Genomic DNA, 23939 nt, shown 5'->3' with positions numbered 1-23939 from the left:
GATTTTAAGCCAATGAGAGACAGAAGAATGTTTGCATTAAAAAAATAAATAAATAAATAAATAAAGTTGTAGATGGGACAAAATGCCTTTATTTTACTTATTTTTATGCGGTGCTAAGGCTGGAATCCAGTGCCACACACGGGCCAGGCAAGCCCTTTACCACTAAGCTACAACCCCAACCCCCATGTTTGCATTTTTAAAAGATGATAATCTTTGACTATTCTGGAGGCAAAGTGGTCAGAGAGGAGTGTGTAACTATAAGCCAGCAAGACTGGCCAAGGGGACAATGAGAATGGGAAATGGGGCCTGACAAGATAATTACTAAGGAAATGGCAGGATTTAGTGACTAGAAATGGGATATGTGGGAGAAGGAAGAGTCAAAGATGAGTTTTTCTGCCTCATATTGGCCACTCAGAGGAAGTGCAGAAGGACTGAGAAGGGGAGATGACACAATCAACTGGAGGTATCCAGTAGGCACTAGGCATTTGGATCCAGAGGTGGGGGTGGGATTCAAGAGCCCTGAACATAGAGGTGACAGCAAAAGCCAGGGAACATTTGTAGCATGAGGACAGAAGACTAAACCCTGACAAAAACAAGGACTTAAGAACAGAAAAAGAGAGACTGGTTGGGGAGGTCAAGACCAACAGCCCAGTGCCAAGACAATCAAAGAAGTGTGCTCTTAGAGAAGTTGTTGGAAATCAGGTAAGTCCAGGCGGGGGAAGCATCTGTGGGCTTTGACACCTCTGTGTCCTTGATAATTTTTTAGAGAGCTGCTGTGCAGGAATGAGGGTCAGAAGGGCAGAGGTGAGATACTGTATGACCTCCTTCCCCATTTGGCCTGTTGAACTCCTCCTTCAGGAAGCAAATGGGGTCTCTTCCAGTTTGGGGTATCCCTCTTTAGAAGTTCTCAGCCCTGTCTCACTTGGGGAGCTTTAAAAAATACTGATGTTTATGGTGATGGAAACCGGAACAGTGGTTCCCTGGGAAGGAGGGTTGTGGATCCACTGAGAAGAAACGTTTATGGGATAACCTTCTGGACTGATGGAAATGCCCTCAATTTTAAAAGGATTGCGAGTTGCATGGGTGAATTTATGTGTCTACACTTATCAAAATATACACTTAAGATCTTCTTATTATAAACTATGCCTCAAACATTTTGAGCACCAATTTTTGCAAAAGTATTAAATACCATGGTTCTTTTCTGGATGAGTTAAGTTAAAATCTCTGAACCCGTGGACTGGGCTCGGTATTTTGGAAGCCTCCAAACACTGTTAATGGGGTATCTGAGTCTTGTTGAAGGAGTTGATCGCCCACCTTTTCTGGCACGGCTCCATCTGGTTCCTTTATTGTTCTACTTAGTTCCGTCCCCGTTGGACTGTGAGCTCTGATATCCCATTTGATGAGCTCGGAGACCTTCACCTCGGACTCGGTCATGAGGCCGAGTCTATTGCTCTGTTGGGTGCTGCCGGCGAGGTTCTGCTCAAGAAGCTTTGTTCCAGTCTAAAGGTTTTCAGAAACACAGTAAAGCTTTTCGACTCCAGTGTATCAATCTCCATTTGCTGGCTGCCCAGCTGTACAATGGTCATGAAGGGACCTGTCCAGCGTTGTGAGCGACCGGCCTCGTGGCGCAACGGTAGCGCGTCTGACTCCAGATCAGAAGGTTGCGTGTTCAAATCACGTCGGGGTCAGTTGCTTTTCTAAAGTTTAATCCTGCTTTCGATTTTGATCCAATTACAGTACTCGGAGAAAAAACATCTCTTAAAGGAGCAGGAAGGGGAAGGCTTCTGGTGAGAAATTCCGTGGCCAACCCGTCCGAGGACCCTTGTGATTTCGCTGGGATTTTTTTTGCAGTCGATCCAGAAAATTCTGTGACAGGGGGGCTCCCGAAGACAGATTCAGCTCTCGACTACTCAGCCTAGAAGGAAGAGAGGTGAGCACTCGCGTACCTGAGGGTATGGCTGGGTCTTTGTGAAATCTGTTGGTGGGGTGGGCAGGATTCCTGTAAATGTGTTCTCTTTGCAACACAACCATAATCCAGCTGCAGGAGTAAGAACAGGAAAGAATTCAGTTCCCAGAGAGAAGAAGGCAGTGACTTTCTATACAGACGAGGTGGCCGAGTGGTTAAGGCGATGGACTGCTAATCCATTGTGCTCTGCACGCGTGGGTTCGAATCCCATCCTCGTCGGTTCACGATCATCAAGGTTTGCGTTCAATTTTGTAATCTGTAGGTAAGAATTTCTCTTACCTCCTTTCATCGGCCTAGATTCAATGTTTCAGCACCACCCCTGCATTCTTTCTCTCCCCAGAGAATCTTCTGTACTACTATTTCCTGCGCTGTAAAAATTATTAAACCCTTATATTTATCCGGTACAGAACTGACCTGGCCAGGAAAGTAAGCCTATGCATACCTCCGGCCGGCGCCGTGGCTTAGTTGGTTAAAGCGCCTGTCTAGTAAACAGGAGATCCTGGGTTCGAATCCCAGCGGTGCCTCCATACATTCTTGTATTTTAAAACAAATATCAGACCTTGCAAGAGTTACAACCCCTTATGGACCAGCTCTCCGTATTCATTTCCTCTACGTTCATTGGGCCCCTTCGCGGAATCTTCTAGGCGCTACCAGGTAAATCCTATTTTGGAGCTCCTCCTCGTACCCATCACATTTATGCCTGATCCTGAAGCCGGTGCTTCAGAAGTCGTATCACCTGTGTTTGTCAGTATTGCAGTTTGGCTGTTAACTTGCATAAGTGCTCAGCTGGTTAACTTTTTTGTTTTCTAAAGCAGTTGCACCCTGAAAGAGTATCCTAGAACAAATGATCAGTAATAACTCTTCATGTAACTTCACTTTCTAACCTGTTTGCCAAGTGGCCGGTTAGCTCAGTTGGTTAGAGCGTGGTGCTAATAACGCCAAGGTCGCGGGTTCGATCCCCGTACGGGCCAGGATGGCAAATTTTTGCCAGGAAGAAATCACTGTGCTTAATATTTTCTAATAGGGAAACGGTAAACAAGTATAGCGATATCGTGGACCTGGGACTACTTCATACCCAAAACCTACTCTACTTTAGTTCATTGTGGATAATTTGAACATACAGAGAAAGAGAATTCTTTCTGTGATACCTAAATTTCATCCCTATAATGTGTACGGCGACCTTAGTTTGTGTTCTGTAAACAGAAGACTGCCAAGAATTGGGACAAAATTGTCTCAAATAATTACATTTGGACACGAGTATGGCAAATGGTCAGGAATAGAGCTGTCAAGTATTCCCCATGTTACTCCACAGGCAAGATGTCCAGCAGCCAGCCCCTGCCTGTCCATTAAGACCTAAGAAGATAATTGCTTCCCCTCTTCAAGAGAATCTTGCTTGCATTCTCTGGCCCACTGTGTGTGATTATCTGTTTCACATTTCCCCGCAGATCTGTTGCCTACAGCAGGAACCCCCATATCCTTTCCCATCCAATCTGGGACCCACACCCCACTCTCAGCACCCACTCCAAGGGTAGCTCCATGAACAAGACCCTCATATTCCCATTCCTTTGGATAATGGAATCCTGCCACCCCACAGAGATGCAGCCTCAGCCTTAGCAGCAGCAGCACTTTAATTCCACAAAAACTCAGAAAGCCAAAACGGATCAGAACATTCCACAACAGGTGGACTTCAATACCAGCAACAATTGAACCTGAACCCTGAGAGCAGTGAGACACCTCCCACTTCACCCTCCACCATGCAATGTATTCCTCTTCACACCACCCCAGTTCTGGCTGGGGAAGTGGTTTTGTAGGGAACCAAAGGGCAGAAGCAGCTGGTTAAACATCTGCAGGTATCCATTCTTGCCTGCATGGTGTGTGGCCAGGGGCCACTCAAGCTCCCAAAGCCCCTGAAACCTGAGATGTGGCCACCAGAGTCAGAATGGCCACAATGGGGCTGGGTCTCCTCTGTTCCCTTTTTGTGATCTTGTATGGGAATCATGTTCCCACTCTCAAACCGAGACTAAGACTCTGGGTTCCCAGGCTTGGTGTTCTAGCTAGGGAGGAGAGTTGGAAAGAACAGGGTAGCTACAGATGGCCAACTGAATAGAAGCAAGGCAACATCCCATCCCACCAGGAGAACTTCCCCCATATACACCTCCCTAAGACCCTTCGAGAGGGCACGGGCCAGCTAAACGCATTTGGAAGAACCTCCAACACCCAGATCTTCCCACAGCGGGCAGTTCCCACCAAGGCTCCTGGAAAAGTCCTTAGGATCCAGCTGGGCCCTGCCAGGGCTAGGCCCCGCCTCTTCATCTCTCCAGGTCACTTGCACAGGGCCTCCAACACCTCCAGAGTGCGTCGGATGTCTCGGACTTGGCGCGCCAGCCCCTGAACCGGCTGCAGAGCCCTCTCCAGCTCCTCGCAACGCGCCAGCAGGGTATACATGCCCTTAATACTCATGTCCACGGCTTCGCCTAAGGAGTCCACCGCATCGCGGTAGGTCTGAATGCAGCCCACGCTTAGCGCTGTCAGCTCCTGCACCGCACCACCCAGCCCGCGAAGCAGGCGGTCCACCCGGCTGCCCAGATCGCGACTCAGCCGTTCCAGATCCCGCAGCACGTCAGGGTCGATGGGCGGGATGGTAGGAGTGGGTGCCGGTGCTAGGCAGGGACGCACTGAAGCAGGGGGAAGGGGAGGAGCGACGCCGCTCAGACGGATCTTGAGTTGCAGGTTGTTGGCGACGAAGTGAGTGAGGTCTCCGTGGCGGCTCACAGTGCCCTCGAGCTCCAGGGGACTGGAAATAGTGGCACGGCGTCCGCCGCCCGCGCCGGACTCCGCACCCCCTGCCGACCCCGCGCCTCCGCACGCCCCACTGAGCCCGTCCAGACTGCGGCTGTCCTGAAGGCGACTGGAGAACGAGCGGCTAGCCCTGCCGGCCGCTGCCGCCTCCTCGTCAATGTCTTCCTCTTCCTGCTGCGGCTGTTCCACATTCATTTCGACGCCTCCCGGGCTCCCTCGACGGTCGATCCTCTCGGATGCAGGCTTGTCCTCGGACGGCTTAGGATCCTTGTGTCGGGAGGACAGGTTCGGGTCGTACTCGGGACCTGGCTCCCCGCGGCGGCTCCGGCTCCCAGACCGCGTCGCTCGGGGGCCGGGCTCGTTTTTCCAAGCCTCCGGTTCCAGCCGGCGGACTATGCTGATGCTCGAAGTCTTCAGGGACGACCTGGGTTGGCAGCTCGCGCCCCCAACGTTCTTGGCCTCTTCCTCCCCAGACACCCTCAGGCCTGAGGGTGGCTTAGAGGGCGTTCCACCCGACCCACCGCAGAAAATCGCGGCCTGCTGTTCCGCTAGAGCTAGAAGGTCCGCCTCCGACCCGGGCCGCCCCCGAGACGACTCCATACTGCGGGTGGGGGCCGGAACCGAGGAATTGGTCCGCCGGGGCTCAGGAGGCAGCCGCGGCGCCTTTAAGGGGCGTTGGTAGAACCGCGCCGATTGGCCCCAAACTGACAATGGTTGGACAGGAAGAACACTTTGATTGGTTGTGGTGACCAGGAAGTCCCGGAAGAAGAGCTGTTATTGAACATCTGAACACACACGAGAGCCAGCCGGGTGTAGGGAAGGAGGTGACAGCTGCTCTCGTTGCCCCGCCCTTTCAGAAAGTTGAAGGGGCAGGTCTTCAAGATTAAGGTTCCGAAATACCGGAGCCCTGAAGGAGTGCAGCTCTCTTTCCGCCCATAATTGTCCCGTTTATAATTATTGCTTAGCAAACCCACCAAGTAAGGACCAGACTCGGGGTTCCCCGAGACCCTTGGAATGGAAATAGTATATCCTGCTTGGATCCTAGGGATTGAATCGTACCCACCTGACCAAGAAAAATACAACCAGACTTCTCAGCAGAGTATGAATAATTGGTTCTATTGTCCTGGGTTGACAGACCTAGCTGATGAACTGCCCAGAGCAACTCATTGTGGACAGCGATTCAGGGGCCCTTGGGCTTTCCCGTACTTTTAGCATTCCTGTGTTTTCTGTCTCTCTCACTGGACGATGATGTGTGATTTTGTCCCAAGGTAAAATTCAAACGAGAATATCACAAATTCTGATAAGCACTTATTTTGCTTTGTTGGTGTGGAGATCAAATCCAGAGCCTTGTGCATGATAAGCATGTTCTGTCACTGAGCTACACATACACATCCAAACCCCTCCCTAGTTACTTTTTGAGGATATAAAGGGTAGGGTTGTGATGACTGGACAGGCACTAGTTTAGATAAGGAGTTAAGCAAGACCTCTTTGATGAGAAGACATTTGAAAAGAAACGCAAAGAGCTAGCCACCTTCCCGGCAAAAGGAAGAGTTGTGCTAAATCTCAGGGAAAAAAAAAAAAAAAAAAAAAGATTGACATATTCAAGGAACTGGGGATGGGGTGGGCAGGAAGCAGTTGGGAAAAAAAAAAAAGATCAAGGGGGAGAATTTAGGACCACAAACTGAAGAAACAGGCAGAGGCTACCTCATGCAGGGAGGGGCCCTGTAGTTCCTGTTAGGAAATGAGATTTCTTTCAAGTGCAATGGTACAGCAGACATTGGAAAATATAACCAAGACCCTGAGACATTGGTGTTTATTAAAAACATCTCACTAACACTCCTTAGCTGATAATGGATATGAATGTTCCTTTTTTCAAAAAAATATTTTTTTATGGTTTACTAATCCTTTTGTGAAAATTTCACACAATCTCCTCAGATAATGTCACTATAGAATCTTTACTTCTGCTTTTTGCCAGCACCAACATTGCCCTTTGCAGTTTGCAGTCCCCTGAATTTCTTTATTCTGTTCTTGTATTCCTTTCATTGTTTTCTTTATTTGTTCTAATTAGATAACATGACAGTAGAATGCACTTTGACAAGTCATACATAAATGGAGTATAACTTCTCATTCTTCTGGTTGTACATGATGTAAAATCACACTGGTCATTTAGTCATAAATGCACATAGAGTCATAATGTCCAGTTCATTCTACTATTCTTCCTACCCCTATAGCCCACCTTTCATTGTTTTCTTGAGGTCTTCCTATAAGAGGCTGTATCTTACAAGCCTATGTTGTGGTTCATTTCTCTTTACACAATCCAAGGAATTGTAAACCATGCCAAAGCTTGCCATCATAAAAATGAGTTCTGGATCCAAGTACAAAGATGTCATCTGATCATGGACACAGAGATAGACTGAGGCAGTGCCACACCTGCATTCAGAAGTGCAAGTGCCAGAACTTCCCAGTACCCACCCTCAGGTCTCGCCAGCATCTTAGGCAGCCAACTCTGATGAGAGTAGCTCACTGTTTCACTAGGCCTGAAGAACTCACAAACACCAGTTGTCTTTGTCTTCTATTTACCTGCTGCTTGATTAAAAACCCTCCCTCTTGTCTTAAAAAGGCTATATATATATATTTGGGATAGGTGTATATTCCTTAGAAGATAGTAGTACCTCCCTTGACAATGAGATGCTGAGCACAGAAAGAGAATGATGTGATGGATTCATTTTTGGGAATTATTGGCTGTTGCAGGAAATGTTTACAGGGGGACTAACGGGGACAGGTAGGGTAGTGAAAAGAAGGTTACAAATATAAGGTAATGATGGCTCAGCCTAGTGTGATACAGTACAATTGTGCAAGTGAACATGTTTTAGATGCATCTTGAAGGTTTTAGTGGGTAAGTGCTCAGTTAACCAATGTGTAAGTGTACTTTTTAATTCCTCACTCCATGAGGATTAATGAGGTGACAGCCTCCTTTATTGTGCCCAGGGATAGGCACATGACCCAAAGCTTATCAGAGTACTTAATACTTCTACCTGCAAATTGTCTTAGAGAAGGGAACAGAACATAGGCATGACCAATAAAAGTCCTCCCCAGTGCTCCCCTGCACCTCTACACTAAGGGATAGAACCCAGGACCTCTTCCACGCCAGGTAGAAGCTCTGAAAGAGAAGACTGCAGGAAAGAATGAGGCTGATAAGTGACAACCAGAGCCAGAGACAAAAGATGGAGAGGCATGTATCTTGGAAGCACTTGAATTCCTGTGCCTGCCTGAGACCAGCCCCACCTTTATCCTTCCTATGATCTGGTTCCTTCACCACCTCCGTCCCACCAAATCCTCATTCCTTCCTAAGGATTTCTTTCTTTCTTTTTTATTTTTCTTTCTTTCTTTCTTTCTTTTTTTTTTTTGGTACTGAGGATTGAAATCAGGGCACTTAACTACTGAGCCACATCCCCAGCCCTATTTTGTATTTTATATTAGGGACAGGTCTCACTGAGTTGCTTATTGCCTCACCTTTGCTGAGGCTGGCTTTGAACTCATGATCCTCCTATCTCAGCCTGAGTTTCTGGAATTACAGGCCTATGCCACCACACCTGGCCATACAATGATTTCTTTTTGCAGTAAATGGCAACTCCATCTTTCAAAAGCCTTGGGGTTGCTCTTGGTTCTTCTCTTTTCATCACAATTCATGTCCAATGCTTGGTTCTGCTCTAAAATACATAGACACTGTTTCCTTCTCATTTGCTGCTCCTACTCCTCCTGCTCCACCTCATTTCTTGCCTAGATTATTGAAGTAGCTTTGCCAGTGGTCTCTTTTACCCTCACCTCTCTACAGTCTATTCTCAATAGAGTGCCAGAGAGATCTTTTAAACTATAAATTATAGATCTTTTAAACTATAAATAATGTAGACTTGGAATATGGTTCAGGGGTAAAGTACTTGCCTGGTACTCATGAGGCCCTGGGCTTGATTCCCAACAACAAAATTAAAATTAATAATAATAATAATATCAGTCCTCTGCTCACAACCTTAAAATGCCTCTGTTTCCTTAATTAAAATCCAAGTCCTCACCATGGCCTGTGAGGTCTGTGGTCTCATCTATTCCTTTCTGTTCTGCTCTGGAGACATACAAACATTTGGTGTTCTTCCTCTGTCTTTCCACTGCAAGGATTACACCAGCTTTAACCTTCCGTTTTGTTTTGTTTTGGGAGTTCTTAGACTTGTACATCAAGTGACATGGCTGCCCCTTTCTCTTTTGTACACTTGTCCTTTTGTGTGTAATTATCTTATTTTTTTTTTTAAAGATAGAGTGAGAGAGGGAGAGAATTTTTAATATTTATTTTTTAGTTTTCGGCGGACACAACATCTTTGTTTTGTTTGTAGTGCTGAGGATCGAACCCGGGCCGCACGCATGCCAGGAGAGCGCGCTACCGCTTGAGCCACATCCCCAGCCCCTAATTATCTTATTTGTTATGGGGCTTTGCCTTATTTATTTATTTTAATGCCGAGAATAATTTTCAACCTGGGTAGTCTTCCTTCCTCTTTTTTTCCATTCTGGGGGTTGAACTCAGGGGCACTCGGCCACTGAGCCACATCCCCAGCCCTATTTTGTATTTTATTTAGAGACAGAGTCTCACTGAGTTGCTTAGTGCCTGGCCATTGCTGAGTGTGGCTTTGAACTCACGATCCTCCTGCTTCAGCCTACGGAGCTGCTGGGATAACAGGCCTGTGCCCTGTGCCCAGATCCTTTAGGCCCTTTTTCAGATGTAACTTTTCAATGAGGCCTCCTCTGGCCACCTATTTAAAACTGTAGTCACACCAGGTGAGGTGGCTCATCCTTGTAATCCCAATTACTTGGGAAGCTGAGGCAGGGGGATCATAAATTTGAGGCCAGCCTGAACAATTTAGCAGGGGTAGTAGAGGTCAGTAGGTGCATCAGTCAATTTATGACCACCCAATTTTGTTTCATGCCATACCATTAAAAAACAATCTGTAAAATCAGAACAGCTCTTCTATTAGATTTGTTCTTTTACATAATCAGTTGAGATATACAAAAAAATAATTATAAAAAAAACTACTAAAAAAAGAATCAAGCTGGATGTAGTGGCATGTTCCTGTAATCCCAGTGGTTCAGGAGGTTGAATCAGAAAGATCACTAGTTTGAGGCCAGCCAACTAGTGAAGCCCTAAGCAACTTAGACACTGTCTCAAAGTAAAAAATAAGTCAGGTGTGGTGGCACTTGCCTGTAATCCCAGCATCTTGGGAGGCTGACACAGACTCAATGAGACCCTGTCTTAAAAAAAAAAAAGGAAGGGGGCTGGGGACATAGCTCAGTTGGTAGAGTGCTTGCCTTGCATGTAGCACAAGGCCCTGGGTTCAATCTCCAGCACCAAAAAAAAAAAAAAAATTGGGCTGGGGTTGTGACTCAGTGATAGAGTGCTCACCTAGCATGCATGAGATACTGGGTTCGATCCTCAGCACTACATAGAAATAAAATATTTTTTAAAAGAGTTGTTGTTTGATTAAAAAAAGAAGAAGAAAGAAAAGAAAGAAAGGCTGGGGATGTGGCTCAGTGATTAAGCAACCTTGGGTTCGACCCAGTAAACTCATCTTGAAGGATAACACGACAGGGCATGAGAGTTTGAGAGAGTCAGCTCAGCCTTCTGAGCTTATTTGAACATCAGAAATATCAGCTAAATCCAGACAAAGTAGAAAATAATATCAGAATTTCTCAGATGATAAAGACAATGAGGTGAGAAACAAATTCATGCATAGAATAGCTACTAAAGTAACCCACAGTTACCTTTATTAGTATACTCCTAAAGTGGAGATTTAAAAATGGTAATGTGACATGGGACCCATAAAGAAGGATGAAGAGTGTAGGCTCAACTAAGGACCCATCTATATGGAATACATCAAAAGCCAGAGTCCCTGTCTACCCCACAGATGTACTTTGCTTGAGTCAGCCTGGGATTCCTGTCCCTTGTGTGCTCACTCCCTTCTGACTCAACCAAAAGTCCCTAATAAATCCTAGCCTATACTTAAATTCTTTCAGGGTCTGGTGCTCATTTCTACAACTCTGGGTCCAAAAACCCAAGCTTCCTTAATGGTGTTAGGTTTGTTAACAGAGGTGACAACAGGGGCTGGGAAGATGGTCTACTCCTGGCACTGTTCATCATCACCAGGCAACAGGTGAAGGCCAAGAACTGCCACACTTTGACAGCCTGTAATCCCAGCGGCTCAAAAGGCTAACACAGGAGAATCGAGAATTCAAAGCCAGATTCTGCAAAAAGGAAGGCACTAAACAAACTCACTAAGACCCTGTCTCTAAATAAAATACACAAAAATAAGTCACTGAGCTCAGCTGCCAGGATGGGAGGAGAGGTGGACACCAGACCAAAAGAAGCAGAGAATAACTGTGGATGGGTGAACTACTGCCTGTCTGTGCCTGAGTGAGTTAACAGCCTGGTGTATATTCTTCCATGGACACCCCCTCCCATTTCACACAAATATAAAATTCCCTTGTTTGTTCTAAAAATGGTATTGTAGCTGGGTACAGAGGCTCACTACTGTAATCCAAGTACCTGAGGCTGAGACAGGAGGATTGCAAGTTCACATAGCTCAGGTCCACATTGTGGACCAAGTTCAAGGCCAGCCTCAGCAAATTAGTGAGATCCTTAGCAACTTAGTGAGAACCTGTCTCAAAATAAATAAAATAAAATAAAAGGACTGGGGATATAGCTCAGTGGTAAAGCAGCTCTGGGTTAAATCCCTAGTACCAATAAATAAAAAAATAAAAATAGTGCTCTCTACAACCAGCATTTCTTGCCAAATACATCATGGATATAACCTTCAAGTCAGTAGATAGAGATCTGGATTAAGAACAATTAAATTTAATTAAAAATTTAATTTTTAAATTTTTTGAGAGACTATCTTGCTAAATTGCTCAGGCTGACCTCAAATTAATATTTCATAGGATGTTATTTCCCAGTTTGTTCAACTATCCTCCCTTCATAGACAATCAGGTGGTTTCCAGTCTTCATTACTGCCAACAAAATTACAACAAATAAAGTCATTTATATTTATGAATTTGTGCTTTTATTTTTTCAGGATAAATTCTACAAGTAGGATTGCAGGTCAGAGAGTATTATGTTTTACATTTCACTAGACATTGTCAGATCTCTTTCTTAAAAGACTGTAACAAAGCCAGGTGTGATTATGCACATCTGTAATCTCAGAGGATCTGGAGGCTAAGGCAGGAGGTTCGAAAGTTGCAGACTAGCCTGGGCAATTTAGCCAGACCCTGCCTCAAAATGAAAAATTTAAAAAGGAGCTATGGTAACATTCAGTGGTAGAGTACTTGCCCAGCATGTGTGAGGCCCTGGGTTCAATCCCACAGGGATTGAACCAAGGTGAATAAATGAATGCCCCAGTCAGCTGGACTCAGCATTCTGATATCCTTTCTCAGAAAAAATGTCAATGAGGACAGTTTTTTCCCCTCACCCCAACAAACTCTATTGTGTTGGTTGAGTTGGAATGTAGTTGAGTGGGATGTGGGGTGGAATGCAAGGGAGTTTGTGGGCTGTGGAATTATTTCATGTTTCTGCATCACACTAGTGGGTGGCTCCTGCTCTAGATACTTGGAATTCTTGTGGGTGAGGAGGTGAAGGCTCTTAGGAAAGTCTCCAAGGAAACAAGCACAGATCTCTGATAAAGGTCTTGGCTCAGATCATCCATTCTTCTCATTATTCTAAGACAGAAAGCAGTGTTCTAGATAGTGGGAAGAATGTGTAGAAAAACCCTGAGTGAAAATTAATTGGGTATGTTCATGAAGCAGGAAGGAGGCCAGGGTTTCAGCAGTTAGAAAAAGAAGGGTAGTTCAAAGCCAGCTTGGAATGGTAGAGAAGGGCCAGGTAGGTGTATTATAGAAGAAGGGCTTACTTGAAATCACGTGAGAAGGTTTAAAATATGTGGGTGCCCCAGCCTCAACCCAGACAATTAAATCTGAATTTCTTTGGGTGAGGTCTGGGAGTGCTTAATGTGCAGCCAGGGTTGAAAACCCCTCATAGGAGACCTTGCCAACTATGTGGAGTGTGAGTTTTATTCTAAGTACACTGAAAAACCAAAGGAGAGCTTATTTATTTATTTATTTATTTATTTGGAGAGGAGTGGGGAGGATGCTGGAGGGATGCTGGGCCTTGTGCATGCTAAGCAGGTGCACTACCACTCAGCTATATCCCCAGTCCCCAAGGAGGATTCTAATCAGGGGAATGGCATGCTCTGACTTGGACTTTGCATTTAACAAACTTGAAGTGACAGGAACAGAAGGAGGGAGAACAGTTATGAGATTGTTGCCATCCTCAAGAGAGAAGGGACAGTGCCTTGAACCAGCATGAGAACGATGGGGTTTGTGCATAATTAAAGTGGGGCTGGAGCGGGTGATGTGGCACATACCTGTTTTCCCGGGTACTTGGGAAAGCTGAGGCCAGGGAATCACTAGTTCAAGGCCAGCCTAGGTGACAGTGTGAGACCATCTCAAAGAATAAAAAGGTGGGAATGGTGGCCCATGCCTGTAAACCCAGCAACTTGGAAGGCTGAGGCAGGAGGAGGGAAAGTTTGAGACTAGCCTCAGCATGTTAGCAAGGCACCCAGCAACTTAGTGAGACCCTGTCTCAAAATAAAAATAAAAAGAGCTGGGGATGTAGCTCAGTGGTAGAGTGCCCCTGGGTTTGATCCAAAGAAAGTAGAGCCAAGACTTGGTGGATTTGACTAGCAGTGGAAAGATTTGGAAGGTGGAGTAGGGAAACACAAAAGGGAAACAAGATGGCACTGGGGAATATGGCTCAGTAGTATACAGCATTTGACTTTCATATATGAGGCTGTGGATTTGATCCCCAGCACCTCGAAAAGAAAAAGAGAAACTAGGGATGAATCTGAGGTTTTTGATCTGAGCAACTGGATGAGTAATGGTGTTATTGACTACAAGGGGAAAGATGTGATATTTTGGAGGGAGGGAATAATGAATCAAAACTACTATTTTATTTATTTTGGTACTCGGGATTTAACCCAGAGGTGTTTTTATCACTGAGCCACATCCTCGACCAATTAGCCACATCCCCAGCCCTATTTTGTATTTCATTTAGAGACAGGGTCTCACTGAGTTGTTTAATGCCTCGCTTTTGCAGAGGCTGGCTTTGAACTCCTGATCCTCTTGCCTCAGCCTCCAGACCCCCTGGGATGACAGGCATGAGCCACCATGCCCAACCCCCACTTTTTTTTGATCCAACTTGTGATCCTCTTGTCTCAGCCTCCTGAGTTGCTGGGATTTTTGTGTACCACAGCAACTGTCAAGAGTACTATTTTATACACGCCAACTTTTTTTTTTTTTAGTTGTAGATGGACACAATGCCTTTATTTTATCTATTTATTTGTATGTGGTGCTGAGGATTGAACCCAGTGCCTCACATGTGCTAGGCAAGCACTCTACCACTGAGCTACAACCCCAACCCCACAAACATTCCAACTTTGTGAAGCCCATTAGACACATTAAGTGGAGATGCCAAAATGTCAATATCCAGCACGGTAGGGAGGTCAAGGTGAGATATAAAAATGTGGAAGTTGTACTGAAAGCCATGCCATGAAATGAGATTAATAAGTATAGCTGGGGAACAAAAGACAACCCAGTGGACCATCAGGGCTCAGAAGAGGACCCAGCTCAAGGGATTTAGAGCAATACCCTGGAAGCAGAAGGTGAGGAACGGGGTATTTCTAGAAGAGAATGTCATTCATGTTGAATATGACTGGGAGATAGAGTCTGAAAGGGCCCATCAGATTTGGCTGGAGCAATTTTGGTTACTGATGGGTAGAGGTTTGGGAATAAGGGGATGGACATAGGCCATGGTGAATGAGTGGTAAAGAAGTCAGTGTAGACCATTATGCTGTGAGCAGAGCCCAGAAATTCAAAGATATTGGAGGATGTGAAGGTCAAACAAACTTTTTCCTGCTCTGGTGGGAGTTGAACCCTGGGTTTCACACATGCTAACTAGGTAAGTGCTCCTACCACTGAGCTACATCCCCTGTCCCTATTCTTTTGATACCAGATCTTTATATGGTGATAAGAATCATCCAGAAAAAGAAAGAAAGAAAGAAAGAAAGAAAGAAATATTGATTAATGGTTGAAAAGAGAAAGGGGACAATTGCTTGGAATGAAACTATCAAATAGTGAGGTCTGGGTTCAGAGCACACCTGTAGGGGTTTCCTGACAAAGGTGAGAATTAGGAGGCAATAACACTCTTGAGAGCTGGTGATTAGAATAGGAAAAAACCCTGCCTGTTCCTGCTGTTTCTGAAGTGTAAAGGGTACTCATAAGAACGGGGCCTGCGGGGAGCTATGGGATCCTGAGGAGTGAAAAGCCACCCTCCAAAAATGGGGAAGTTTGTAGGAGTATTAGTGCTACGGGTGTAGGAAAATGGGTACCCTTCATTACTGCTGATGGGAGTGCAAGCTGTCCCACTTTAGATGGCAATTTGGCAATATCTACTGAGCACTTAGCTCTGCGGGTAGCCTACAACCTAGAATTGTCATGCCTTTCTCTAGTTGTGCCCTAAAGAAGTCCTTACATAGATAGGTGCAAGCAACAGACATTGGCCAGAGGGCAAAGCTTTGAAAATAATCTATATAGCTAGGCATGATGATGCAGACCTGTAATTCTAGCAGCTCAGGAGGCTGAGGCAGGAAGATCCTGAGTTCAAAGCCAGCCTCAGCAAAAGTGCACTAAGCAACTCAGTGAAACCCTGTCTTTAAATAAAATACAAAATAGGGCTGGGGATGTGGCTCAGTGGTCAAGTGCCACTGAGTTCAGTACCACCCGCCCACATACACACAAAAAAAAGCAAGAAAGAAATCTACATGTCATCAATAGAGTAGCTTCTTTAAAAAAAGAAAACCTAGAATAGCTTGGGTGAGGTGGTGCTTATTTGTAATCCTAGCTATTTGGGAGCCTGAGGTGGGAGGACCACCAAAGCCAGCCAGGGCAATTTAGAGATAGTCTGTCTCAAAATTTATAAAAGGATTAGGGATGTAGTCAGTTCATTGATAGAGTGACCGTAGGTTCCCCAGGCCTTGGGAATTTGGGGAGGGAGTCCAAGTTTACAACTTAAAAACCTAGGAATATCCACATTAAGTACTGTAGTGTAGAAATTTTTAAAAACAAAAGATAGGGCTGGGGAGGTGGCTCAAGCGGTGTAGCACGCTTGCCTGGCATGCGTGCGGCCCGGGGTTCGATCCTCAGCACCACATACAAAGAAAGATGTTGTGTCCCCTGAAAACTAAAAAGTAAATGTTAAAAAAAAAAAAAGTACATGTACCCAAACTGTCAAAACCTTCTAAGATAAAATTGGCAAAAAGCAAGTGACAAAAATTACATACAGTGCAATGCAATTTACATAAAAGAAGTCCCCATGTGCTAAAAATATGCTGTCTTTAATTTGCAGTCATCTCTGTATGAATATTTTTGGGTGATATGATAAAATGAATAAAACCTTTAAAAATATGCTGTCTTCTGGAAGTATATAGATATGAATATAAATACAAAGAAAGAGGGCTAGAAAGATGTTGCCAAACCAATTGATATTATGTTTCTGATATTAGGATATTTGGAAAGTGGAATTTTATCTTATTCATAGCACCCATAAGAGAATCCACTTGTTTAATTTATATAAATTAAAAAAAAAATAATGAGACAATCCTGGGCTGACATCCAAGCTTTGGAGAAGGAGGTCCCAGGGTACATGGAGACGAGGAGTGGCAAGAACAGGGCATCTGCTAAAGGGACTTGGTAGAGAGGGTAAAGGAAAATGGGAATAGAGCACAAAGCAGGGTGGGTTGGGGGTGGGGGTTGGGTTAGTCTCCTGTGTCTGGAATATTTAAAACACCTTTCAAGGGCTGGGGTTGTGGCTCAATGGTAGAGCACTTGCCTAGCAAGTGTGAGGCACTGGGTTCCATTCTCAGCACCACATATAAATAAATGGATAAAATAAAGTTCCATTAACATAAAAAAATTAAAAAAAAAAAAAAAAAAAAAAAAAACACCTTTCAAACATTCCGGAATCAGTGGAACTGGCAATAGTCAAATAGTCAGCAAAGAATATTGAGAACTGAATAATAACAAAATACACTATATTTTAGGCCTGTGTGGTACAGTGAAATATTTTGCTTTTTTGGGGTACCAGGAGTTGAACCCAGGAGCACTTGACCATTGAGCCAGACCCCCAGCCCTATTTTGTATTTAATTTAGAGACAGGGAGGTTCTCACTGAGTTGCTGAGGGCCTTGTTAAATTGCTGAGGCTGGCTTTGAACTGGCGATCCTCCTGCCTCAGGCTCCCAAGCTCCTGGGATTACAGGTGCCCGCCACTAGGGAATATTTTGATGAATATGTATAGCTTTGGGTGCTTAGACTGGGGGAGAGTTTGTAGATAGATTAGTAATATATTTACTGACCAAATGATAACCAGATAACTGACTTTCAGGGATGGTCAACAATATAATGCTGCTTGTGTCAGCCTGTTAACTTCTTAGTGATGATATAAACACTGGGCATTTGCCCTTTAAATATGTAAGCTTTGTGAGCAAAGGATTATTATTGGTTTTTGCATTGCTGAGGATTGAACCCAGGGTCTGGAGCATGCTAGACCAGCACTCTACCACTGAGCTCTGTCCCCAATTTCTTCTTTTATCCATTGCTTCACTCTCAGCCTCTAGAATAGTGCCTAGAACATAGAATGTACTCAGTAACTATTGTCAAATAAATAAATCTAACCAAAATTATGATGTAACTACATCAGAAGGCTGTTGTGACAGAAAATGTACACATGGATGGTGGTAGTGGGATGAAAGAATAAAATCTTTTTTTTAATTTCCAGAATAAGCAGAATAAGACAGACATTATACCCTGTATACATGTATTACACTACTGGTGTGACTTGCACCCTGTATAGCCCGAGGAATGAGAAGACGTGCTCCATTTGTGTACAATGTGTCAAAATGCATTCTACTGTCATATAGAACTAATTAGAACAAATTTTTTAAAAAAATGGAAGGGAGATCAGGAGAATAGAATAAGGGGATCAGGGGGAGGGAGAGGTGGGAAAGAGGAGATATTGGGGAATAAAACTGATTAAAATTATACTGTTTTATTGTGTGTACATATTTATATATTATAACAAATCCCTCTGTTATGTATAATTATAATGCATCAATAAAAAGAGGGAAAAAATCAACTCTGACTCATGATACAGAAAATCTGCTTTAAAGAAAAGATCACTAGTGAACTAGAGTAGACTAGACCTTCCTTCCTGATGAAGGATTGTCTATTAAAAACCTAAAAAAATAACTGGGCAGAGTTAAGCCCTATAAGTCCCAGCTACTTAGGAGGCTGGAGCAGAAGGATTGCCTGAGCCCAGGAGTTTAAGGCCAGCTTGGACAGCAGAGCCAGACCTTGTCTCAAAAAAACAAAACAAAAAAACAAACAAAACCCTATGGCAAGGACTAGCTCAGTGGTAGAGGACTTTCCTACCAGGCTCAAGTCCCTGGTTTTCATCCCCAGCACTGTCAACAAACAAAAAAACATATATTGCTTCTATTCATTCCTATGAGAGACATAGCCAGCACAGTAAAACAAACAAAAACTGACAAATAATAGGTTACAGACATACTCAGTTCACTCCTAAGTTGGCAATGAATGAGCCAGGAGAGGAAAACACTACAAGTCAGGAAAAGGCAGGTAGAGATCAAGTGTAGCAGTGGGGAGCTAAGGTCCCCTAATTACCCCCATGTTCTGCAAATCAAAGTAGGGCCAAGAAGTGGGTGTGTGGGGGTGGCTGGGAGCTGGGAGGGTGGGAAGTTACCAGAGATAATGATGCAGTGTCACTCCCTACCACCCAGGATAGGTGCTCCCTCCTTGCCCTAAGGGACAGCTTCCTCCACAGCAAAGCCTCCACCCAGAACCTCTACATTCATCAGTACAAAAAGCTCCAGCCTTTATTAAATAAAAAGGAGGTAGAAGACAGATAAGGGTACAGGCTAGGGCTCCTTCTCCCCCTGAACACACACAGACATACAAACAGATACAACCAAGTAAATGACAGAGATGATCAGGGGACAGAACGAGGGGCAGAGGGAGGCAGCACCCTCCGTGAATGGGCCCGGACCCAAGGGTGAGCTGAGACCTGGGCCAGGGGCAGCCTTTCAGAGGGGTTATGTTTGAGCAGCTTGCAGATGAGGTCCTGGGCCCCTGCGGGCATAGAAGGAGGGAACTTGAGGTCCACCTGCAAGTGTGGAGAAAGGAAAAAGATGGCATTTGTCACCATGGTTACTTTCCTTGATTACCTACTCTATTCAGAGACTTGCGCAGGGCTGAGTACATCCATTCTGTCTACAGTCAGTCCCAGCCTCTGAAGCTGACAGAGCCCCAGGCAGCCCTCTTACCTTGACGATCCTCCGATAGGTCTCATTGTGTGAGGCACTCTCGAAGGGTGGGTTCCCCACCAGCAGCTCATAGCAGAGTATCCCGATGCACCAGAGATCTACCTTCTCATTGTGTGTGCGCCCCTCAATCATCTCTGGGGGCAGGTAGTCCAGGGTACCACACATTGTCTTCCTCCTGGGGGGATGAAGAAAGCGGGCATGAGTCTCAGGTCAGACAGACTTTCCTCTCCCTGCTGCCTGATGGCTGGGTACCAACTGTCACCCAGATGCACCAGGAGAGTGTTCCAGCCAAACCAGACAGCAACACTGGGTAGAGCTGGGTGATGAAATAAACCAAAGCACCAGAGGTTGGCCTACCCACTGCCCCTCATTGCCACACTGAGGGATGTATCCTAATAAAATAATCTGACATAAAAGCAATACTCATCTTGAAATTAAAGAAAAAATGGAGACATCTCTAATGCCCACCAAGAATGTTCTGCTTAAATAACTGAGGTTACATCTCTACTATGCAATACCATGAAATCAGGAACAATGACAATGCATAGTCAGGCATGGTGGCGCAGGACTGCAATCCCACTGATTCAGGAGGCTAAGGTAGGAGGATGGGAAATTCAAGGCCAGACTTGACAATTTAGCAAGGTCCTGAGCAACTGAGTGAGATTCTACCTCAAAATAAAAAATAAAAAGGACTGGAAATGTAGCTCAGTAGTAAGTTGCTTGCCTAGCATTTGTAAGGCCCTAAAAAATGTTTGAGAATTTTCTCAGTGATATGGCAAAAGGGTCCCAATATATCAAGTAGAAAACCTTTGTCATGGGGACAACCAAACTGTTTGAGTCTGTTATGTGAGGACAAATCCCAACATCTGGGTAATAAGATTTGAAGGGGTTTTATGTAGAATGCTGCAGCCTTATGTCAGGGCTCCCCCAACCCTTGCCCCAGCCATCATACCTCAGAGAGGGAGCATGCACCGACCAGCCAAAGTCCGCAATCTTCAGCTCACCTTGGAGCCCTAAAAGCAGATTTTCTGGCTTTATATCTCTGTGAATCACCTTTTTCCCATGGCAGTATATCAGAGCATCCGCCAACTCCTCCATGATCTGAGAGGGTCAACAACAGGCAGTTAGGCCTCCAGCTATAAGCCACATATCCCCAGCCTCCAAACCCCTGGCTGGAGACGCAGGTGCCCACCCGCCCCGACCGTGGCTGTTCGTTGCTCATCAAAAGTGCGGCACTTCTGTAGCTCCTTGTAGAGCTCTCCCCGGGGGGCATACTCCAGAATCAAGTAGATCCTCCTCCGATCATAAAAATAGTTGTAGAGCCGCAAGATGTTGGGATGCCTGCGAGAAGAGAACCGGTAAGAAGACAGGACCCAATGGGTTGAACTAGGGTCACACATGGACCAGGGATAGGAGTAGATAGGGGGAGCTGGGATAGCTGACCCACACTGAGAACTAAAGGGGGCTCACTGGTCACAGCTAAGAGACAGCAATCTGGGGTAAGGGCACAAATGGGGTTAGGTTCCTAGGTGGGAACATACTGCAGATGGGCCTGGATTTCGATCTCCCTGCGCAGCTGGTGTTCCACACCTTCCTTCTCGATCTGGGACTTGAAGAGGACCTTGAGTGCCACAATGAAATGACTTTTCTTCTCTCGAGCCAAGTACACATTCCCAAATTTGCCTTTGCCCAGAGGACGCCCAATCTCAAAGTCGTTGATTGTGAGGGGCTGTCTATGAGAAAGTGGGGGGGCAGGCAGCTCAGTGCTCACTTGTCTACCCTCTAAGGTGTATGCTTTCCCTCCCTCCCTCAACCCCATTCTCTTCATCACTACTCCCCCAGCCTTTAGGTTTTACTTCCCCCATTTCCTGCCTCTTCACCATCTCATCCCACCCTCCACCCCCAGGCTTGAGAACTTACCTGGAGTTGCGCACGCCAATGCTATTTTCTCTCACCTTCTGGCCATGGGCAGCTAAGGAGAGAGCAGGTAAGTTGAGGCCCTCTTTTCATATTCTCACCCCTAAACCCTCTCAGATCTAGCCCCTGTGGTCAATCTTCTTCCCCTTTTCCCAGTTACCTGTGGGCAGGCCATTGGGGCGACTCATGAGGACAAGTGCAGATGGGGTGGCAGGCTCCTTCCGGAGGACCCTCTGGGGTAGGGTGTTCAGGCCCGATTGAGACTGAGAAGGAGCAGGGGTAGCTCTGAGGATGCCTTTGTCCTGGAGACCAGGCTGGAATGTGCTGCAAGCAGCATTTCATCTACTTGCTAAACAGCCACCCACCCTTCCACCCCTAGTTCAAAGAAAAACACTGATAACTACAATCTGGCTCCGTAGTTTCAAGATTCTATTTATTGCTGCACATTAAAATGGGTTACTAAGGCACTAGACTCATAGCACAGTGGTAGAGCACTTACCTAGCATGTGTAAGGCACTGGGTTTGATTCTCAGCACCACATATAAATATTGATTGAAAACTAACTAATTAAATAAATATAAATAAATAAGTAAAATGGGTTACTAATAAACAATCTAAGATTAACATCAAACATTTCACCTTTTTGGTTTTGGTCCACATTACTTTCTGAAGCACAAAACTGTCCAACCTGTATAGTCCTGTCTGTATCATCATACTCATTCACCCAGCCTCCAATCCCATGGGACAGCAGAGGGCGGGGTCAATGAACATCCACAATTCAATGAATTTAACACAGAGGCTTTCTCAAAGTCCTTTAAAAAGCTCAGACCATTAAGGCTTGAATAAGGTCCTTGAAGACTTGAATGTTGCAGCAAACATCAGTATGTAATTCTCTACAATAGGCTTTAGAGACACCATGGTCTATTCCAATGGCCTTGGACCACTTCTTCACTTTTAACTTGTCAGAGACACACTTTCTTTTGGGAATGACTAAGGCAAAAGTGACAATGGTTTCTCTTTCAGACTCCACTCTTGTGAGCCTTACTTTGTATCCCATGAGGGAATAAGCAGGTGGCAAGGGAACACATGGACTCTCTAGGATGCCAAGTTCCAACACCAGGGAGCAAAGCCTGTGCAGGACTCTTTCCTTCTTCAGCCAAGAGAAGAAAGTCTCCAGTGACCCTAAAAGTCTGTTCCCAGTGATATTAGTATAGATTGACAAATAACCAAGCTGATAGTTGGTTATCAACTATCAGCTTGGTTATTTGTCAATCTGTACTATACACAATATAGTCCAGAAATAGACTATTTTCACATCTACGTGGAAATATTATATGACATTTCAAATCAAAGGGTAAGCAAGATTTGGTTGTATGCACACCTCTAATCCCAGTGACTTAGAAGGCTATACCTGTAGGATCACAAGTTCAAGGCCAGACTCAGCAAGTTAGTGAGACTCTGTTTGTCTCAAAATTAAAGGGGCAGGGGGGAATTACCCTAAGTACATGTATGAAGACACAAATGGTGTGATTCTACTTTGCGTACAACCAGAGACATGAAAAATTGTGTACTACAAACTGAAATGCATTCTGCTGTCATATATAACAAAAAATAAAAAGGGCTGGGGAAGTAGCTCAGTGGTATAAAGTCCTCTTATGTTTCATTTTTGGTATCAAAAACAAACAAACAAAAAATAAAATCAGAGGGTAGACTCTTCAATGAAAGATGTTTGGATAACTGAAAAATAAATCTATTTGGATCCTTACTTCATACCTATCATTAAAGCAAATTCAAGGGCTGGGGAAGTAGTTCAGTGATAGAGTGCTTTCCTAGCATACACTGAGGCATGGGTTCAATCACAACCATTGAAAATAAATTCCAAAGGATTATTTTTAGACTGGACATTTTAAACAATAACTTTATCTATGTTCTTCCAGAATCAATTCTCTGCCCAGTTTATTTTTTCAGGATGATGACGGGGAATCATGGCCCGCAGACCAAACCTTGCCTGTTCAGGCCCAGATATAATTTTCCTGTGACAAGTAGGCTCAGCTCTACAAAAATCCTCAAGGGGTGAGAGAGTCACTATTGAAGTTGACAACATTTGGCTGGCAAATGACCAGATCAGTTCCTGCATGCAGCAAACTCTTGGGGCTCATAGGTAGGAGCGCAACAGGGAAGAAAAGGGCTTAGAGGATCGTCCTCTGCAGGACTCGAACTCTCCAAGTAGGAACTCTCCTAGCCCGGAGTGTGAATGGGGGGTGGGGAAGTGGCCGGAAAGGTGGAAAGGGCCTTACCGTCTGCCGGCCGTAAGGCCAGGGGTAGGCATTCTCCTTCTGGGCCATCCTTAGAAAGTAGGAGGAGAGCTGGGTGGAGAAGGGAAAACAGAGCTGTGAAAAGCAGAGAAAAGAGTGAGAGAGGAAAAGAGAGAGGTCGGACCGATCTAACCGGAAATGCTAGCCTGGGCTGGAGGAAGGGAGGTCTGCCTTTAGGCTTCTGGGCTCCGCTCTCAGCGCCCGCGCCCTGCTCGCTGTCCCACCCACTTTCCGGACCCTCTCTCTATCCTTGAACGCTCAGCAGCCTGGCCGAGTGCGCGCGGGCCCACCAACGGACCGCCTGATCTGCCTCATCACCTGCCCTCTCCCAGCTCAGGGCCCGCGAAAGGAAAGCAGCTCACCCGGAGCCCGTGGCACAGCTACTGTCCCCGTCGTCCGCAAAAAACGACTGAATCTGCCTGGTCGCAGCTTTGCCGAGGCACTTTCAAATCTCCCGC

The 23939-nt window shown here is 45.3% G+C and overlaps 2 protein-coding genes and 4 non-coding genes across 10 annotated transcripts; 4 read left to right on the top strand and 2 right to left on the bottom strand.

The window, feature by feature from the left end:
- The first annotated feature begins 1616 nt into the window (after positions 1 to 1616).
- Positions 1617 to 1688, top strand: Trnaw-cca (transfer RNA tryptophan (anticodon CCA)). The gene has a single exon. It is a non-coding gene; the product is annotated as a tRNA-Trp (tRNA).
- A 415-nt stretch (positions 1689 to 2103) lies between these two features.
- On the top strand, positions 2104 to 2185 carry Trnas-gcu (transfer RNA serine (anticodon GCU)). Its single transcript has one exon. It is a non-coding gene; the product is annotated as a tRNA-Ser (tRNA).
- Positions 2186 to 2416: 231 nt separating this feature from the next.
- Trnat-agu (transfer RNA threonine (anticodon AGU)) lies at positions 2417 to 2490 on the top strand. Its single transcript has one exon. It is a non-coding gene; the product is annotated as a tRNA-Thr (tRNA).
- A 373-nt stretch (positions 2491 to 2863) lies between these two features.
- On the top strand, positions 2864 to 2937 carry Trnai-aau (transfer RNA isoleucine (anticodon AAU)). Its single transcript has one exon. It is a non-coding gene; the product is annotated as a tRNA-Ile (tRNA).
- Positions 2938 to 3576: 639 nt separating this feature from the next.
- On the bottom strand, positions 3577 to 5446 carry Borcs6 (BLOC-1 related complex subunit 6). The gene has a single exon (XM_046422172.2). The coding sequence runs from the start codon at positions 5363 to 5365 to the stop codon at positions 4289 to 4291; it is 1077 nt and encodes a 358-aa protein (XP_046278128.1). The 5' UTR covers positions 5366 to 5446; the 3' UTR covers positions 3577 to 4288.
- Positions 5447 to 17939: 12493 nt separating this feature from the next.
- On the bottom strand, positions 17940 to 23939 carry Aurkb (aurora kinase B). 5 transcript variants are annotated; one of them, XM_046422165.2, is made up of 9 exons: positions 23844 to 23939; positions 23464 to 23556; positions 21327 to 21490; positions 21170 to 21221; positions 20791 to 20982; positions 20452 to 20590; positions 20202 to 20350; positions 19250 to 19424; positions 17940 to 19089 (listed from the first exon to the last, which is right to left on the bottom strand). In XM_046422165.2, exons 2-9 carry the CDS (start codon positions 23493 to 23495, stop codon positions 18916 to 18918), a joined length of 1077 nt encoding a protein of 358 aa, XP_046278121.1. In that variant the 5' UTR covers positions 23496 to 23556; positions 23844 to 23939; the 3' UTR covers positions 17940 to 18915. The 5 variants fall into 5 exon arrangements, with proteins under 5 accessions (XP_046278121.1, XP_046278123.1, XP_046278124.1 ...); XM_046422167.2 differs by having other exon boundaries at positions 21327 to 21429; XM_046422168.2 differs by having other exon boundaries at positions 21327 to 21429; positions 23464 to 23532; positions 23844 to 23907.

Source organism: Marmota monax, unplaced genomic scaffold, assembly GCF_021218885.2.
Source record: "Marmota monax isolate L192 unplaced genomic scaffold, Marmota_monax_Labrador192_F-V1.1 WCK01_AAM20220418_F8-fsc00243, whole genome shotgun sequence".
NCBI lineage: Eukaryota > Metazoa > Chordata > Mammalia > Rodentia > Sciuridae > Marmota > Marmota monax.
The sequence above is the reverse complement of the archived record's forward strand: the minus strand, read 5'-3'. Positions and strand labels throughout refer to the sequence as shown.

Excerpts from the sequence above, each read along its gene's own strand:
- Borcs6 (XM_046422172.2), bottom strand. The coding sequence starts at position 5,365 with ATGGAGTCGTCTCGGGGGCGGCCCGGGTCGGAGGCGGACCTTCTAGCT.
- Aurkb (XM_046422165.2), bottom strand. The coding sequence starts at position 23,495 with ATGCCTACCCCTGGCCTTACGGCCGGCAGACG. Across the intron at positions 21,222-21,326 it reads CCCCAATGGCCTGCCCACAG|CTGCCCATGGCCAGAAGGTG; the intron begins GTAACTGGGAAA and ends CTCTCTCCTTAG. Across the intron at positions 19,425-20,201 it reads GTGCATGCTCCCTCTCTGAG|GAGGAAGACAATGTGTGGTA; the intron begins GTATGATGGCTG and ends TCATCCCCCCAG.